At 35.3% G+C, this 17,597-nt stretch overlaps 3 protein-coding genes across 9 annotated transcripts; 1 reads left to right on the top strand and 2 right to left on the bottom strand.

Annotated features, from left to right (window-relative positions):
* Positions 1-817: 817 nt before the first annotated feature.
* Positions 818-9,789, bottom strand: LOC104894220 (pentatricopeptide repeat-containing protein At3g62890). The gene is made up of 2 exons (XM_019249697.3): positions 7,471-9,789; positions 818-1,241 (listed from the first exon to the last, which is right to left on the bottom strand). The coding sequence occupies exon 1, from the start codon at positions 9,650-9,652 to the stop codon at positions 7,703-7,705; it is 1,950 nt and encodes a 649-aa protein (XP_019105242.3). The 5' UTR covers positions 9,653-9,789; the 3' UTR covers positions 818-1,241; positions 7,471-7,702.
* Positions 3,262-4,839, top strand: LOC104894219 (uncharacterized). The gene is made up of 3 exons (XM_057395247.1): positions 3,262-3,909; positions 4,011-4,147; positions 4,542-4,839. Exons 1-3 carry the CDS (start codon positions 3,408-3,410, stop codon positions 4,650-4,652), a joined length of 750 nt encoding a protein of 249 aa, XP_057251230.1. The 5' UTR covers positions 3,262-3,407; the 3' UTR covers positions 4,653-4,839.
* Positions 9,790-10,568: 779 nt separating the features above from the next.
* LOC104894218 (putative disease resistance protein RGA1) lies at positions 10,569-16,993 on the bottom strand. 7 transcript variants are annotated; one of them, XM_048644149.2, is made up of 4 exons: positions 15,718-16,993; positions 12,663-13,286; positions 12,504-12,572; positions 10,570-12,419 (listed from the first exon to the last, which is right to left on the bottom strand). In XM_048644149.2, exons 1-4 carry the CDS (start codon positions 16,442-16,444, stop codon positions 10,894-10,896), a joined length of 2,946 nt encoding a protein of 981 aa, XP_048500106.1. In that variant the 5' UTR covers positions 16,445-16,993; the 3' UTR covers positions 10,570-10,893. The 7 variants fall into 7 exon arrangements, 6 of the variants coding, with proteins under 6 accessions (XP_010678705.3, XP_048500106.1, XP_048500105.1 ...); XR_007274104.2 differs by having other exon boundaries at positions 11,058-11,195; positions 11,277-11,382; positions 11,498-13,286; XM_010680403.4 differs by having other exon boundaries at positions 10,569-11,195; positions 11,277-13,286.
* Positions 16,994-17,597: the final 604 nt, after the last annotated feature.

The raw sequence follows: 17,597 nt of genomic DNA, 5'->3' as shown, positions 1-17,597 counted from the left end.
ACTTTTTCCTCTCTCTCTTACTTTTTGACCCCACCCAACTACTTTTCCCTCTCATCACCCAACTACCATCATACAATATTTTTATTATTTACTTTTTAGTGATATGAAATATTAATTACTAATATATATTTTATTATTAATTAATTAAAAAAATAAAATTAAAATTTTAATTATCGTTTTAATAATTAAGTTATCTATCTTTTATTAATACATAGCATATGTAATTAGCGTTTTTATTAATTAAATACGTAATCAGTTAGCGTTTTTAATGATATGAGACACAATTAGCATTTTTAATATAATTAGTGAAGAGGGAGAAAATTAAGTGTGTCCAAAATATAGCAAAATGGGTCTCTATTTATAGATCTCGAAAAAATAGAGCCGTTGATATTTTTTACTTTTTTGATTTATATTTTTTAAAATATAACCGTTGTAAAATTTACAACGGTTATATTTTACAAACCAATAACAACACGACACTTGGCAGCGTGCGTGACAAATGTCACGCTGCAACTGGCGCTGACACGCGTGTCAGCTGCCAGCTGCAGCGTCAGCAAGTTAAATTTTTTTTGGCTGAGAACCACGCAAAACGCAGCGTTTTGCGTGGTTCTCAGCCAAAAAAAATTTAACAATTGATGACCTGGCTGTGGGACCCAACCCCACGGCTGATCATCAATTCAATCACTCCATGCCATTTTTTTCCCCCACTCACCTTCAATCACTCCTCAATCTTTATTTCACTCATGGTTAAGAGCCATTTTTTTTCACTCACCTCCACAATCTTAAATTCCACTCATGGTTAAGGGTGCTCTCAAGAGGATCTGCGAGTTCGTCAAGTTGATGTTGTGATTGTATGTTCACCTCAATTTTTGCCATTAATGTGATCTTCGAGCTTTGTGATTGATAAAATATGTACCAAATATGTTGAAATTGAGAAAGTGCGTTGAGGTAATATGTTTAAAGCAAGCTTCAAAATAGATTGAGATTTTAGATATTCATGACAGAGAGAGTGTAGATGACAGACCATCAGATGCGAGCGACTCTAGCCTCGCACGCGACCTCCGACAACGTCTGCGAACCACCGACGACCTTTGTCACTTCCCGAATGCCGGCGAGGGGACTTCTTCAGATGCAAGGGAAGAAGAAAGGAAAGTATAGGAGCATGGTGCCCCGTCCAACGGAACCTATTGGGTCAGACGATCTGACCCAATAGTTTCACATAAAAATATCGTCAATCCACCCTTAACAACCACATAAAAAAGGAGAAAAACATCATAAACACCACTTCTACGCATGTTAAAAGATAGGGAGTACGCCTAACAATGTTTGGTTAGAAGAATAACATTTTCATGAATGAAATTTCTCAAAAGACTATTTATCAAAATACTTTAAGCCTTTCCCATTTTATACAAGTACCATCAAATCTTATTTTTTTTTCCTTTCTACTTCATAAATAATATTCACCAGTTTCCTTTACCTCAATATATTTATCTTTACGTAAATAATCGAATGCTATCTAGCTTAGTTGAATTTTTTTTATGAAAACGATATCTAAAACCTAGAACGAAACCATCTATATCATTACAGTTAGTCGCAATTCAACTTTAAATTGCTTCACTTCTTAACTCTTAGGTATTCACAATTCATGTAATCCTGACCACGCTAAACTCGGTTTGTTACATCTCGTTTGTAACCCTAGCTCTTGCTGATGAGACCAAATAACGTTTTTTTTTTGACAGGCTATATAACGTGATACGATGGGAATAATAATAATGTGTCTAACTGAACTTTCTTGATTCGCATATAAAAGTTGCACATTAAAAATCATAATATCAGTAAATTTTTATTTCACCCAATAAGATAAGATGTAGTATCATGTTAATCACTTCTGCACACCAGTCACGTGACAATCACTACCACCACCACCACTAGTAACGGACCCAAAGTTTAGCTTTTACCAAAGTGCCCCAGCTTTTTCTTCCTTAATCAGCAGGCAAAAATCTGTCCATGTAAATAAATCAGGTTTAAGTACAAATTTACCAGTTTTAGTTACCATAAATAGGAAGTTTCATATCTGATTATAAACATTCCAAATGATCTGATTCATCTTTTTGACCCTAAAATATATATTTACAGTTTACTGATTACACTCACATGGAAGGGTAAATCTGTAAATATACCCCCATCAAAACCTGAAAGAACAAAAAAGAACCATATGATGTTGTCATGTTATTGCTCACTTAGACACAGTTAATATTATTATTAACACATGGTCTAACTGCTAAGCCTTGTAATTAGTAAACTAACAGCTGGGCATGCATTAACTTCTGAATTACTACTAAATACTCTTGGTTGGTGGGAGCTTTTTTCTAATTAATATCTGATATATTTTATTTTTTGATAGGTAGGAAGAAATCTTTTAAGCTGTCCTCGCACGTGGCCCCATTCATAGACCTAGATCTGTTCTCCCCAGCTTATTTTCACATCAATTCAATTCAATTCATTCAATTCAGTTTAGTTCAATTCAGTTCAGTTTAACTCTGAACAATACTTTTACTCTCACCTATCACTATTCATTTCAGTTCAGTTCAACTCAATTCAGTTCAACTCAATTCAGTTCAACTGTTTTATGCCGAAGAGAACATACCCCCATTCTCCTACAAGACATACACCACGATTCCCTTAAATTCCAAACAAATGTTTGGGGGTAGGAATTGAAACATAGACTTTGCTAGGAAAGATGGGAAACACTAATTGAGCAACCTCAATTTTTTAATAGGTAAGAAGAAATTCTCTGAACTAATTAATATCCGATATGAAGTATGTGAATAGTGTATCGTATACTCCCTCTATCCCAATTTAGTTGCTACATTTGCTTTATCACAGTTTACGAGATGCAATTTCAAACACCAATATCTTGAATTACATATATGAAAAATTATAAAAATTATATATTTGAAAAATACAAATTGGGACGAATCGAACAAGATCCAACATGACTATGTTTTTTCTTATGTATATGGAGTAAAAGATAGTCAAAGTTATGACGTGAATAGTGCCTATGGTCAAAATGTAACAACTAAATTAGGACGGTGGGAGTATATCCTTGGTATTTTTTGTAATTATGAAAAGCTGACAGGTTTTTTAGGTACTTCCCAAATGAATTAGCAGTGTTTTAAGAAGTTATTTTCAGAAAAAATGTCGCTGATATACACTATTTACATAAATCTGATAGTATAAATTAATAGTTTCTCTGGTGGGTAGTGACTATAAAGAGGGAAAGAGAGAGAAAGAAGTGGGTACTTGCAAAACTGTGGAAAATTATATCCTGCCTGCCTGCCTGCCTGCCTGGTGTTGTTCTTTAAAACTCTCTGAGACTAGGAGAAAAGAGGAGAGAGAAAGAAAAGATGGGAAATTGTCAAGCCATAGATGCAGCAACACTAGTAATCCAACACCCAAGTGGTAAAGTTGACAAGCTATATTGGCCTGTTCTTGCAAGTGAGATCATGAAAATGAACCCTGGTCATTATGTTGCTCTTTTGATCACCACCACAATCTGCCACACCACCTCAAAAACTGAAACTAATACACCCACCAAAACCAACAACAACAACAACAACAACAACAACAACAGCAGCAACAACAGCAACAACAGCAACAACAGCAACAGCCAGAAAAATAACAGCAACAGCCGCAGCAGCAGCAACAACAGCAGTAAAAAAAGCAACAGCAACAGCCGAGGCAGCAGCAACAACAATAGTCAAAACAACAGCAAAAACACTGATAACAAGAGTAACAGCACGAGCACCGGAGACGGGCGGAATACCGTGCGGATTACTCGAGTTAAGCTGCTTCGGCCGACGGATACTTTGGCTCTTGGTCATGTTTATAGGCTCATCTGCACTCAAGGTTTGTGATAGTTTTTGGTTTTATTCCTATATGATTGGTGCGTAGGAAGTAAGGTGGATTAAGAATATATTGCTGATTTTTGGATGTTGATATTTTTGCAGAAGTGATGAAAGGTTTGGTGGCAAAAAAACAGGCAAAAATGAGGAAAAATGGTATAGAATTAGCAGACTCAGAAGGACTCAAAGAAGCTGAAATATTAGCTAGAAGATCTCAGCAAGAGAAGGAGAAGACTCATCAGGTAATTTATCCCTCCACAGAACTTTTTTTCTTCTTCATTTCTGCATTCTAAACCAGTTTTTCAATGGCAAAACACTTGTTCATTTAATTACACCAGAAAAAAGAACCAAGATTTCTTTTTTAAAAAGCACCTTTCTTGAATCCTTTTAATAAAAATTATCATACAAAACTTAATTTTGTTCTCTATCTTTTTTCTCTGTTTATGAATTAATCTCAGAACTCCTGAATTTTTTTTTGTCTTGATTCTCAGAAATAACCCATGTCCTGTTTTTCCCCTGTTCATAAACTTTGAATTAAATCAATCAAGACATTCCTTTTGTAATTTTTAATAAAAAACCCAACTTTTTACTATTACTCTTGATATAATTCTTATATATTATAATTAATTATTTCAGGTTAATAGACATGGGCATCGATCTAGAACAACTTCAGGTTCAAATGGAGGAACAGCTAAGCCAAAAACATGGCAGCCTGCTCTGCAGAGCATTTCTGAAGCTGCAAGCTGATAAAATAATGTTATCAATAATTTCACATTTTAAGTAGGAGAGAGAATCTGAGGAAAAAAGTTGAGGTTTGTATTTGAGAAAGTTAGTGAAAGAACAAATCTTGAAGATGATAATGATGATCAGGGTCTTGCAAAAACTGTACATATTTGACAGATGAAATGCAATTGACATTGTTGTATCAAAGTAATTACTGTTTCTCAGAAGTAGGATTTGTCCCATCACAATTATTACACACATTTTTTTAGGGAAAAAATACTTCCTCCGTTTCTTTTTACTCGCTACATTTTCCATTATGAGAAGTTTCACATTACTTGCTACACTTCTTTTTTGGGCAATAAACTCTCTCTATCTCTCTCCTCCCACATGGGTCCCTTTTCTTTTTACTCTCTACCTCTCTCTTCTCCAAAAATTGCCTAGGAGTCCATGAAATGAGAAGTGTAACGAGTAAAAAGAAACGGAGGAAGTAGTTATTGTTATTGTTTTTACTACTTCCTCAAAATAATAGTGTAAAACAAAGAGAGGAGTGTTGGTTAGGGATGCATAGTCGTTTTCTTACACAACACATGATGCTCTACAAGGTCACACAGAAACAGCTGAATGGGTGTGCGTAAAGCATGGACCATCTAAAAGTGAGATAGAAGCAAAGGAAATGCTTCAGAAGCTCCAAAGAATTTTAAAAATGAAAAAGGAAGAAAGAAACTAGTCATTGCAGACCCTTCAAAGTATGCTATACATTATTATTGAGTTAGGCATGCAACATCAACAAACTATATTCAAAAGTTTAGTCAATCTGAACCCCAAATCATGAACTCCGCGGAGTGCGTGCTTCAAGTTATATATATATACATGCCTTATTTTAACTATAGTTAGACTTGATTGGATCTGATTCGTTAAAACATACTTATTCTGTTTAAGAAAAGTTGTGAACGTTTTTGTTTTTGGAAATTCTTACACAAAAAAAATTCTTATTTCATTATTTAGGCACATGGTCCATGTTTCATTCTTTCTCATCTTCCTTGGTTTATGTATACAAAATATAAAAAAACGTTTAAGAAACTAAGGTAGCATTTTACTAAAGTAAAGACAAGACATCCTAAATTTATGTCATAAGCTTAAACAAGCAAGTTAGTTAACTAAGTGTCCAAGCACAAAATTTCAATAATAACTCTAACTTCAACATCAACAATGAATCTGTAGTTCAGAACTTATAAAGTAGTTGCAACTACCACCCAATTCAAGAGTCATTGTTTTCACCTTAGTGTCCTTCATCCAAACTTACCATAATCATTTTTTTTCCATAAAAGGAACTTACTAGAAACTGGCCCGACTTATTTGAACTTGGTCAAAATAAAATATTTTAAATTTTATAGAAAGTGAACTCGGTAGCTTCTTTATGACTTATTATCTTAATTTTAGTAGTGAAATGAATATGTTAATCCTCATCTAAACTTATTATCCCTAAGTTGATCTAATTGTGCCTAAAACATAATTTGTTTTTAGTGAAAGGACTAGGCCTAAGGAGCCTTTCTTTTTTAGCTTTGCCCTTTTTCTATCTTCTTTACATTGTTGAATATAGAAAAAATCTACACATTTGGAGTGTGAACCGCACGTACAAACCATACAAAGGGGTCCATTTTGATATCAAGAAAAAGAATAGGGCCCATGAACATGGATATCAAGAGAAGTAGTGAAAAATGCATGAAGATTTTTCCTACTTTCCTTCCTAAAGGAAGATGAATATTATTGTTAAGAAACTAAAACTCATCTTAAGACTTAAACTACTCATTATCATCTTCTTGTTCTTATATGTCACTTTTTTGTGAAAATCGAAATTCGAATTATATAAATTAGAAAAAGTAGTGTCCGATTTTCAGTTCTCAATTTTGTGAAAACTGTATGACTAATTTTAAGTTCCTTATACCATAAACATCATATGCTTTTAACCTTTTTTCAAAACCAAAAGCTAGAAACTGGTAGTGATGCCGCATAGGTAAAAACTACATATTCACAGTGACAATTATTTAAAGGGAACACGAAAATCATCAAAGTACAAAAAAGTCACAATTTATGATGCAAACAATATTCGAATATGTTTCGTTAGTAAGCCTGTGTTATGAACAAACTAAAAAGGTTAAGCAATTGCTTGTACCAAATTATGTAAGTTATCATTTATGTACATTTTAGAGGGAGAATCATACAAGAATTAACTTTCATTCCCAGCATTCTAATGTTCCTGTACAGTTTATTCTAGATGCACTAAATCTGCATCAGAATAAGTTGGTTCAGGTTCTTTCAGGGAAGATTTACCAGTAGGAAAAAAATTTAGATTCTTAAGAATATGAGCAATCATTAAGCATGTGGATTTTTGACTTTAAATAGCCATCATAACACAATTCATAACGTTTAAGCCGTTACTTCTCTCTCTTTCAGTTTTCCAGGGAATCTAAAGCTATAAAAGCATAGCTTTACTTTCACTTTCTGCTGTGTGTTAACAAAAATGGATCACTTTTTTGAAGCTTTAGAAAGGACAACCACAACCAGCTCATTTGAACACTTTGTAAGCATGAATTAGGTGCATAATACTAGATGCTTTTAGAACCCACAGAGATAAACAAAAATCCTAGATGTGGGCCATTAATCTTATTCCATTACAAACCATATCTTTGTATCATATAAAATTTGTCCCTATACTCTAGGAATATAAATAAAAGCATAATTTATATCAGCTGACTATAATTGCAATGATTGATGGTGTACAAGCATGATATGAAGTTGATGACCATGCACATGCAATAATAGATGGAATCTTTGCTTTTACCTGATGAGCGTGGCTCGATGGTGTTCATGCCTTCAAATTTGGTCAAAACATCCCCAATCAGCTAAGTTTCATCTTCTTATCAGTAAAACATCTTGGTCCAGATATCACTGTAAAGGCTTTGTATGCAATGAGTATGCTACTGCGAAACGCGTTTAAGGAATAACTTCTAGATATGCAATGATCTCATTGCACCTGGATTGTCTCCATGTCTGTAATTTAGCTTATGCTTTAACTACCAGTAGTCATTGCAAGAACACTTCCCATGTTTAAAGGTGTGGAAACGAGACCGATCTCGGACAATGATTTCTCGGTCAAAAACAAGAGAGATGGCTTTCAAAGCCAAGTGACAGTCCTCACAAGTCCTCAGGTTTTTCATTACTCTGATTACATTCCCAGATTTAGTACTCAGAAATGCAAACGCAACAGCTAACTTCTCACTGTGCAAAGAAACAGCTTGCTCTTTGTCTTCCTCATTCAAGTCAAATGTAACCATGTTTGTATTAGTGATGTATCCCCCAAGCTTTGCCTTGTTCAAAATTTCACCAAGTTTTTCGCGAATCTCCACAATCCGAGGATGTAGTTGATCATCCACTCGGAACTCATGAGTAACACCATCCACCTCAATCCAACTGCAACCAAGTTCTGATGTATTCCTTCTCTTACCCATTTGCTTCCTCGCTGAAACAACACTCTCCCATTTACCCGTATAAGCATACAAACTTGACAGCAGAACTTGGCCACTTGAACCAAGTTCGCGAACATGATTCAAGATCTGCTCACCTAGATAAATGTTGCGATGAGTTCTGCACCCACTAAGCAAAGCCCTCCATATAGCAGCATCAGGTTCTACAGGCATGGTCTTAGCAACATCAAATGCTCTCTCCAGATGACCAGAACGAGCTAGTAAGTCGACATAGCACCCATAGTGTTCAATCTTTGGAACAATGCCCCATAAAGTTTCCATGTCATTAAAAATCGAGGTGCCTTCCTCTACTAACCCTGAATGGCTACAACCATTCAAAACACTGAGCATAGTAATCTCATTTGGTCTAATACCCTCAGCCAACATATCCGAGAAAACCCCCATAGCATCCTTTCCAAGACCATGAATCGACAAACCAGATATCATACTGGTGAAATTGTGAACATCCCGGTTAGAAATTCTGTTGAAAACTCGGATCCCACAGTCTATCCTCCCACACTTGGCATACATGTCAATAAGAGCTGTGCAAATGTTTGTAGTCTCAAAAACATTGTTTCTCTCCATATAAACATGGATCCATTTACCTTGATCAAAAGCTCCCAAATTAGCACAGGCTGATAAAGCACAAACAATAACAGCTTCATTAGGCTTCATCTCATTATTCTCCTTCAACATGCCACGAAAATAATCCAGAGCTTCAATGTACCTTTCATTACTAACAAGACCCGAAATCATAACCACCCAAGACACATCATTACGCGTAGGCATTGCATGAAAAACAGCACAACATTTATTGATATCCCCATGTTTAGCATATCCACCCAGGAGACTAGTCCATGAAAACACATCCCTCTCAGACAATTCATCAAACACCTTATGTGCATCACCGGCTTTCGAAAAACCCGAGTAAAAATTAATCAATGAATTCCCAACAAACAAATTAGACGCAAACCCAGATTTCATTATCATCCCATGAACAATTTCTCCATACAATGAACAACTATGTTGTGAACAAGAAGTAATTACAAATGTAAATGTATAATCATCAGGAAAAACCATAAAAGATTCGTCATTTAACAACATTTGACTCAAATATTTTATGGGTTGTAAACAATTTTGAATTTTGGAGTGAGCCCTTATGATTAAATTCCATAGTAAAGTAGAAGGTGGGAAAGAAGGATAATTATCAAACAAAAAAGTAGCAGAATTTAGAAGGTGAGAAGAGAGATAAGAATGGATGAGAGAAGAAACCAAGTGAGGGTCAGAGGAGAGAGATTGGGAAAGAATTTGGGCGTGAATTTGCTTCAGTTGTGGGAGAGGAGGTCGTTTTTTTAGCAGGAGAGAGAATGTGGTAAAATTAGTTGGTTTGTAATTGGCGGGAAATTCAGTTGATGGAGTTAGAGAGTGAGATTTGTGAATCAGAAGTTTTGAGAGAGAAAAAGTGAAGGCAGATTTGAATCTAGAGTATGTAATAAACATTTGATAGTAGTTGTATTTCTAAGTGATGTGATTATGTGAAGAATCATGCATTACTATAGGCGGAAAATTTCTTCAAGCTTCAGAAATTTATGGGTTCAGATTTCAGAGCCGTTATACTTGGGCTCAACATATAGCTATTGGCTATTATAAATTGTAATTAGATTAGTTTACATAGTCTTCAACTTAAACTCTCCGTCCTTGTACAGGGTTCATAAATACCCGATCCGTGATACGTTCGATCCGATCCGGTTCTTCGCACATCTAATCCCCTTTTTTAGTTTTAGGATATTTTGTATCGAATATCCAATAAGTTATCGGATACGGATCGGAAATTTTCATTTTTGTATATTTTCGAATATCCGATCCGAAATATCCGTTTTTAAGGCTGGATATCCGAAATATCTAATGATCCGATCTGAAACGAAACTTAATTTATGAACTGTCCTTTGAAAATTTCATTTAGTTTATGAATATTCGATTATCTAATTTGTCATGATCCGAATTTTGGACATCCGATTCGATTCGGATTGCATTTTTCTCGATTCGAAATTTCGAACATCCAATCTGATTTAGATTGCATTTTTCTCGATCCGAAATGAACACCCCCTACTTTGAAGGATTTTGCAATTGTTTTTCTATTGTAATTATATATTTGTGACACTAGAACTTTGTAATGAAATCCTACTTGTGACACGTTAGCAAGTGCGTATAGAAAAAGCCAACTTTTTCCCCAATAGATTTGCACTAGTTTTCAATTTATATTTTGATGATAGCTTCACATAATTTCTAAGGAAATTGCGGACCAATCTATTTCAATTGACATATACAATAGGTTTTTTAGGGGAAAAAAATTGTATCAATGTGTCAATATAAACAATTGGAGTGAAAATTTATTTTGAAAATACAGAACTACAATGTTCTCTTACCCACTTCTTTCGTTATAGAATCGAAGTAATACAACTGGTCAGCTATGACTCCTTTTATCAATGTAAACTTCAATTAAAATGTATATTAATACATATCTAAAGATATTGGTTAACAAAAATGTGTCTTGAAAAACGACATAACATATTTTGAGATGGAGGGAGTAATTATTCAAGACATATCATATACAGTTGCAACCCAAGTCTTTCACTTTCTTTCTTCATCAATATACCTTGATGAAATAGTCAATTAAGTGAGCAACAACTTAATAAAAAGAGCAACAAAAAACTATGTTTGGATATTTCCCCTTCCATGCCTCATACCAAGTAAGGACAATGGAAAGGCTGAAACCAAAAGCCACGAAATCTAGTAGCAGGCCGCATATAATATCTGGAAGGCACACGTTTTAAGTTAACCATATTCTCAAGCTGAACTATCTCCAGGGAATTGAGGATTCCCAGCCAATTAGGTAGATATTCCAAGGCTGCAAAATTAGCAATACTTAAAGTTTGCAACTCAGTAAAATGTACAAGCTGGTCAGGCAAATTGCCCAGATTTGGCCACCCTACCAACCGCAGTTTTCGAAGCGATTTAGCAAGGGGACAAGAGGCAGTGATATCTGCAGGGAAAGGGAAATAATGAAGATCTTGACTCAGCAGACCAATGTCCATATGTGTGAGATTAGAAAGGACAGATAAACCTTTTGGCAATGTAGTGATCTTCCCACAGTTATGTATCTCCAATGTGTGAAGTTTAGTCAAATCCTTCACATCTGGAAGACATATTAAACTCGGACATCTCCCAATCTGCAATTTCTCAAGAAAGTTAAGGCCATTCAAATGTGGGAAAGTTGTAAGGCTATCACAACCCCACACTACCAGCACCTTAAGAGAAGGTAGTACAGAAAATGGCGACAACCACCTGAGATTCCGAGAGTAGTATATTTTGATCTGCATGAGACTAGAAAGTTCTGATGACCAGGAAGGAAAGTTCGCGCCTTTGTAATACCAAATGTTAAGAGCTTCTATATTTTCATGAGGCCGCAACTCTTCTAGCACTTCTTCACAGATGTTTATATTGTTTGTAGCACGGTTAGAGTATGACCATGCCAGGTCCAAACACTTTAGATTCCCCTTGCTGCATAGATTTGCCTTTCTTGCTGTTTCTCGACTTGTGACTAGCTCAAGTTGCCACAAAGCTAAGCTTCCGCAAAGATTATTCAAGGGCTCTAGGTCACTTATTGTCCCACCCCAACTGTGACCGCTAACCAGGGTTGGGTTCTCTAGACAGCTCACTAAGGGTATTTTGAGAAAGTCACCCATTGAAGAAGATTTATGACTACAAACATACGTCAAATTGATTAATCTACTCAACTCTTTTGGTAATGTAGGAAATGTTGATCCTAATCTCATGCAATGAAGCCTCAAGGTTTGCAAATGATAAAGCCTGTTAACTAATCCTTTACGTATCAATGTAATGCAATTTTCTGATATATCTAGGTACTTTAGAAGTTTCAGGAGACTAATTGAGTCAGGCAGATCTTTTAGGTTGCAATGTACTAAACTCAAGACTCGCAAGCACTTTGCATGCACCAGTAGAGTTTGAGGCACACCACTTTTGAAATTTTCAGATGCTAACGTTCGTAAGTGCTTCATATGTTCTTGCGTAGGATGATAATATGGAGTTAACAAAGATAAATGGCGAATATTAGAGCCAATAGCATTCAAATCAATACCTTCTCTTAGAGTCACCCATTCTTGTCTCCACACCGCTATTGCAAGAACACGAACAGCATCATGCATCTTGCATTCTTTGACATTACCCCAATCATCCAACTTCACATCTTGAAAAAAGAAATTGTTAACTAAAGTATCAAAATATTCATTTCCAATGATCTCCATTTTTTTATGGGGACTAATACTCCTACCTCCTTCTGGATGCAAAAATCCTTGAGCCATCCAAAGTTGAATCAGTGTTTCCCTCCTGATGGTGGCATCTTCAGGAAAAATTGCACAGTATGCAAAACACTTTTTCAAACTTGCAGACGGTAAATAATTGAAACTCAACTTTAACGAAGGTAAGATACCATTGTTGATATTTGAGTTCCATATTGCACTATTTCTAATCTCCCTCCAATCCTTCATAGTATTCTTAGACCTTAACAAATCCGAAAGGACCCTTATCGCTAACGGAAGACCTCCACACTTTCTAACCATACTTTTCGCTATAGCCTCTAGTTCAGAACCAGGAGTTTGGATTACGCGTACTTTTTGCTGGAACAACACCCAGCTATCTTGAAAATTCAGGCCCTCCAGTTGATAAACTTGAGGAAATTCTGTAGCCAAGTCCTCATTGTAACTGCAGGTCTCTAGAGATCTTGCTACTTGATAACTACGTGTAGTCACCAAAATCGCACTTCCTCTGGAAGCATGGATATTTAACAGTTCACTAGTAAATGACTCCCAAACGTTATACATAGTATCCCAAACATCATCCAGCACAAGTAGATACCTTTTATCACTCAATTCTAGCAGCATTTTTTGATAATTGCTCCCGTTACATTGATACCCACTGATAATTTCAGCTAAATCAATCAAGACTAACTTGAGATTGAAATCATGTGAAACACATATCCATATTATTCTCTGGAAGTGATATCTTATCTCATTGCTGTCAGAAACTCGCTTTGCCAAAGCTGTCTTTCCAAGACCTGTTACAAATCATTACAAAAGAACTGTATGAGGATAATATATATGAGAAGGTAAACTGAATCACAAACTAGATTATAGTTTACACAGCTATTTAGTTTTAAGTGCCAACTACTAGTACAGTTTCTGAAAGCAGAAAATTCATAAATTAGTTGATAGTGATTTGGCATCTACAATTTGAATGAGATAAAAGTCCAAATACATATCTAATAAAGTAAAATAAATTCCATTCTCAATAACTAACTCGGGAAAATTTACATGTCCTAAATTGTTTCGCTGTTTCCTCATATAACCTGGATGAGTGGATGCATAGAGATCCAACATCTAAATGCTTCGACTTGTATAGTAATTGTTGTTTTCATAAATGTTTCAATACTTGTCAGTCTACGATCAAAGAAAAATTGAAAAAGGTGTTCTTTAACTTACAACTATAGAAAAAAAAAAAGAGCTATGCTCACAAGCTGAGTGACTGTCTAAGTAGTGATACATCCATCTTGGTGTTGAGCTATGCTCACAAGCTGAGTAATATTCATCTCCTAACTAATTCTAACTACCTTGACATGTCAGCATAGTTAGTTACACAGTTAGTTAGAATACCCATATTGCTGCTTAATGTTATTAGCTTAGCTTTTGATTGTAATCAAGCTGTAGAGTATATATAGCTAATACTCTTGTAATCATTTCTATTCATTCAGAAATAACAATACTAAATCTCTTCCTCTCTCTAAAATTTCTAACTAAACATTTCTTGATTAAAGCTTCTCTCTAAGTCATTAATGGAGGTCTACTAAACATCGAGCTAAGCTGATTCAATTCCACACATTTTATCATAGTACCAGAGCTACGAATCTACCTAATCACTGTCTGAAGATCATTTCATTCTCTCAAATCTCAGAATCATCAGTAAGTCCTGCAAAATCTAAATCGATTCTTTCATTTCAATCGAATTCTTGAAATCTGCAAAATCTGTAGAAATTTTTATGAATCTGAGGTTATTGTAGCTCAATTCTTGCCTAAATTCTGCTTTATAACTAAAATTCATTGATCATTCTTAGTTCTGTTGATCAATTGCTTTTGTTTTCTTGCTCCAATCTAGCCTAAATTTCTTCATCCTGAAATCTGTTCATTCAAATCCATTTCTTGCTTAATCTGTTCATTCTTCTATAAAATCTCTTAATTCTTCTCTTCTAAACTCTAGAATCAGTTCAAGAATCAAGCCTGAAATTGAAAATGAAATTCCTAATAGGACTCCAAATTCGGATCCTGGACAAGATTATTCTAGTCCTTTCTATGTTCATCCTAACGACAGCCTTAAAATGTGCTCATTTACTACTAAATTTGATGGCAATGGATACAGTGATTGGAAACGAAACAAGCAATGCTCTGCTAAAAATAAATGCAACATGTTTTTGAAGAAATTACATGACAGTAAGCTGACTAGCTGAATATATCTAGATCGTGTGTATCCTTCAAAGTATTAAAGATGAACGGAGACAATGTATCAGCCAAGGTTACAACAGCTAAAGCATAGGTATTACTTCATCAATATAGGTTCTCCAAGTAGAACCTAACTAGGTACACATAACTAGCAAAGATCAAGGATAGGCTAACATCACATAAACCAATATGGTCTCAAGAACAGGGAGGTTTACTTCCATTCCCAGTGTTGAACTAAAGAAAATATAAAATGAGTGCCAAAATTTTCACCTCATATTTATCTGATCAGAAGGTAGTAAACCATTTGATTAGACAAATATAGGTAATATTCAAAAAGCTTTGGACCTGAAAGGGGGGTGTACTTGCTGTAAGTGACTTGATGAATACTCCTGAGTTGATGCTATATAACTGTAAATTGCAGTTTTTGGAGGATAGCAGCTTCTCGTGGAAATGGATCAATAAAAATACAGAAACTTTGACAGTCATCAGCACCCAGATGAAAAGCAACATTAAAGAAGGTTATCTTCAAAGAAGTACCAGAGTCCATGACTATTGGCAACAAAAAGACAAACAAAAGTTCTGGATCGAGAAAAGTTCATAGAGACTAGTAGAGATATAGATTGGATTACCTGCTAAGGAGGACCTTTTCACTTGGAAACTCAGCGACTTTTTGCACTGCAAGGCCTATGTTAAGCTCTATAAAAAGATTAGAGAGGATCTTATCATTGTAAGTATATTTCATTGAATCTTTTACTGGGTAGTCCCTGAACATGTATGTGATGTCTGGATTCTAGCCAGAAAAACATATCAATAACCCCACCATACTTCCAACATTCCTCTACTTCATCTACTAAAATATCCGTCATATATCAAAGTCATAAAATTTTCATTTGGCAGCTAGACTAATAAGATGTAAATTGGGACAGATCTAAGTGATAATTCATGATATTCAGTATAATAAAATGTGAAGAGGCGTCATAATAATGAATACATCACCTGCCATTCCAACAATGCTAACCACATTAAGATTTCTGTCAGCATTCCCAGGGTTACACAACATCCTCACGATATTGGCTTCGTCTTGATCCCTTCCAATGAGTCCCCGACTAGTGACTAATTCCCGCTGGACCTGAAGTTGTACATCTTCCAATTCAGGAACTCTTTTGCCGGGACCTTCTGCTAAGTCAACTGGTTTAATGCCAAGCACTTGAGCATCTTTAAAAACATCTTCTATACTGACCATTAAGTTATGCACTTTATGACCCATTTGAAAGCGGAACACAATCGGATTACTACTTACATTGAAAAAAAGCCGAAGCTTTTTCTTATACTGAGACTGATTTGCAAACTTCAATCTTCGCTTAAGAGCTTCGTATGCAAGCTCATCAAGCAAGTCATCACCTTCATAAGCAACATTTTTCACTTTACTAAGCCAATCATCAACTAAAGGATTATTAATTCTCTTATCAGCAGCAACACTTAAGAGCATACGGATCCTAATCAGCTTTTTCTCAAGCTCTTTAATATCATATTTGGACCTCCATGAAAGCTTGACCTCTCCAGCTGTGCGGCCCAGCACTGTTGTGAGGACCGCCATAGTTGCTTCAACAATGAAGCTTTCAGCCATGATGTAGTTTGATAAGGGGGAAAGAAAAAAGAATTGTGTTGAATGAAAGCCAATCAGAGTTGCTGATATAATGCGCGCAACTCTTTGACTTACCATGTTTCTTTGACTTTTGCACTATTCACAAACATGTTGTTAGATTTGTCTTAATATGTATTTTCATAATATCAACCTCATATAAGATTCAATGATTGATAATTGACAATGTCGTTAGTCAAAGTTGTGCATTCGGCAAGTGTGAAAGTCGCAACGGAACCACAGAATAGAAACAGCAGGAGCAATACCACATGCTGCTTTCCGTTGACTTGAATGAGAATAACTTTTATTGGGGTCAAATTTCATTTCACCAGGAGGGGAGTACTAGAGAGTGGAGAATATATCTCGGACTCAGTCAGACATTTCGTCGAACACGTAGTGTGCATTACCCATTTTTCCGAAAATAAAAAACAGTTGAATAAATCGATCTTAACTAATGAACTATATGATGGTATAAAGATCTGATAAGTGATAATCCATAAAAATTTGAAGAATTGACAGCATACAATTAGCTGAAAGGTTAGGATTAGATCTGATTTAGCTGTTGCTAAGAGGGGAAAAACACGGTTTCTTTTAGCAGTTGAGAGATGCGATAAAAAGGTTTTTAGCGGGAAGTACGGTTAATCAAAACGTCTTGGTGGGAGCGAGTACACAATAATTTATTGTGTACTCAAACTGACTCTACCACGCAAAAATTGACTATATTCGTAAAAAAAACGAACTAAATTATACGAAAATTGACTATATCATACAAAAACTGATATAAAAGAAATGAAAATTGATTAAATCAAATGAAAACGAACTATATTATATGGTTTCCACCTTTCCGGTGCATAATAAGTTATTGTGAACCCGATCTACCCAAATTTTTGTATTTTTATATGAGATATTTAAAATTTATATCAATTTCTTATATATTTTTAAAAAGCATTTTATGTCGATCCCTTCTCCCGAGCTAATCATAGCTCCATCTAAACCTCACTTTTATCATGCAATTCTTTGATATATTTAGGTACTCTACATGTTTGTTTCGAGAGGCTAATTGAATCATGATAGAGTATATAACTAAGCTAATGGTTGTAGTCCCAAGAATAGTTTTATACTCTATCAAATCAAACAAGTCTCTTAGATTGCATTGTAGTTGTACTAAACTTAAGACCCGCAAGCACTTTGCAAATCGGTATGCAATGAGTATGGCGCTCCGAAACACGTTTAA

Source organism: Beta vulgaris, chromosome 5 (genome assembly GCF_026745355.1).
Source record: "Beta vulgaris subsp. vulgaris cultivar EL10 chromosome 5, EL10.2, whole genome shotgun sequence".
NCBI classification, from domain to species: domain Eukaryota; kingdom Viridiplantae; phylum Streptophyta; class Magnoliopsida; order Caryophyllales; family Amaranthaceae; genus Beta; species Beta vulgaris.
The sequence above is the reverse complement of the archived record's forward strand: the minus strand, read 5'-3'. Positions and strand labels throughout refer to the sequence as shown.

Excerpts from the sequence above, each read along its gene's own strand:
- LOC104894218 (XM_019249696.3), bottom strand. The coding sequence starts at position 16,444 with ATGGTAAGTCAAAGAGTTGCGCGCATTATATCAGCAACTCTGATTGGC. Across the intron at positions 13,287-15,717 it reads TAGCATTGTTGGAATGGCAG|GTCTTGGAAAGACAGCTTTG; the intron begins GTGATGTATTCA and ends GATTTGTAACAG.
- LOC104894219 (XM_057395247.1), top strand. The coding sequence starts at position 3,408 with ATGGGAAATTGTCAAGCCATAGATGCAGCAACACTAGTAATCCAACAC. Across the intron at positions 3,910-4,010 it reads TAGGCTCATCTGCACTCAAG|AAGTGATGAAAGGTTTGGTG; the intron begins GTTTGTGATAGT and ends ATATTTTTGCAG. Across the intron at positions 4,148-4,541 it reads AGAAGGAGAAGACTCATCAG|GTTAATAGACATGGGCATCG; the intron begins GTAATTTATCCC and ends TAATTATTTCAG.
- LOC104894220 (XM_019249697.3), bottom strand. The coding sequence starts at position 9,652 with ATGTTTATTACATACTCTAGATTCAAATCTGCCTTCACTTTTTCTCTC.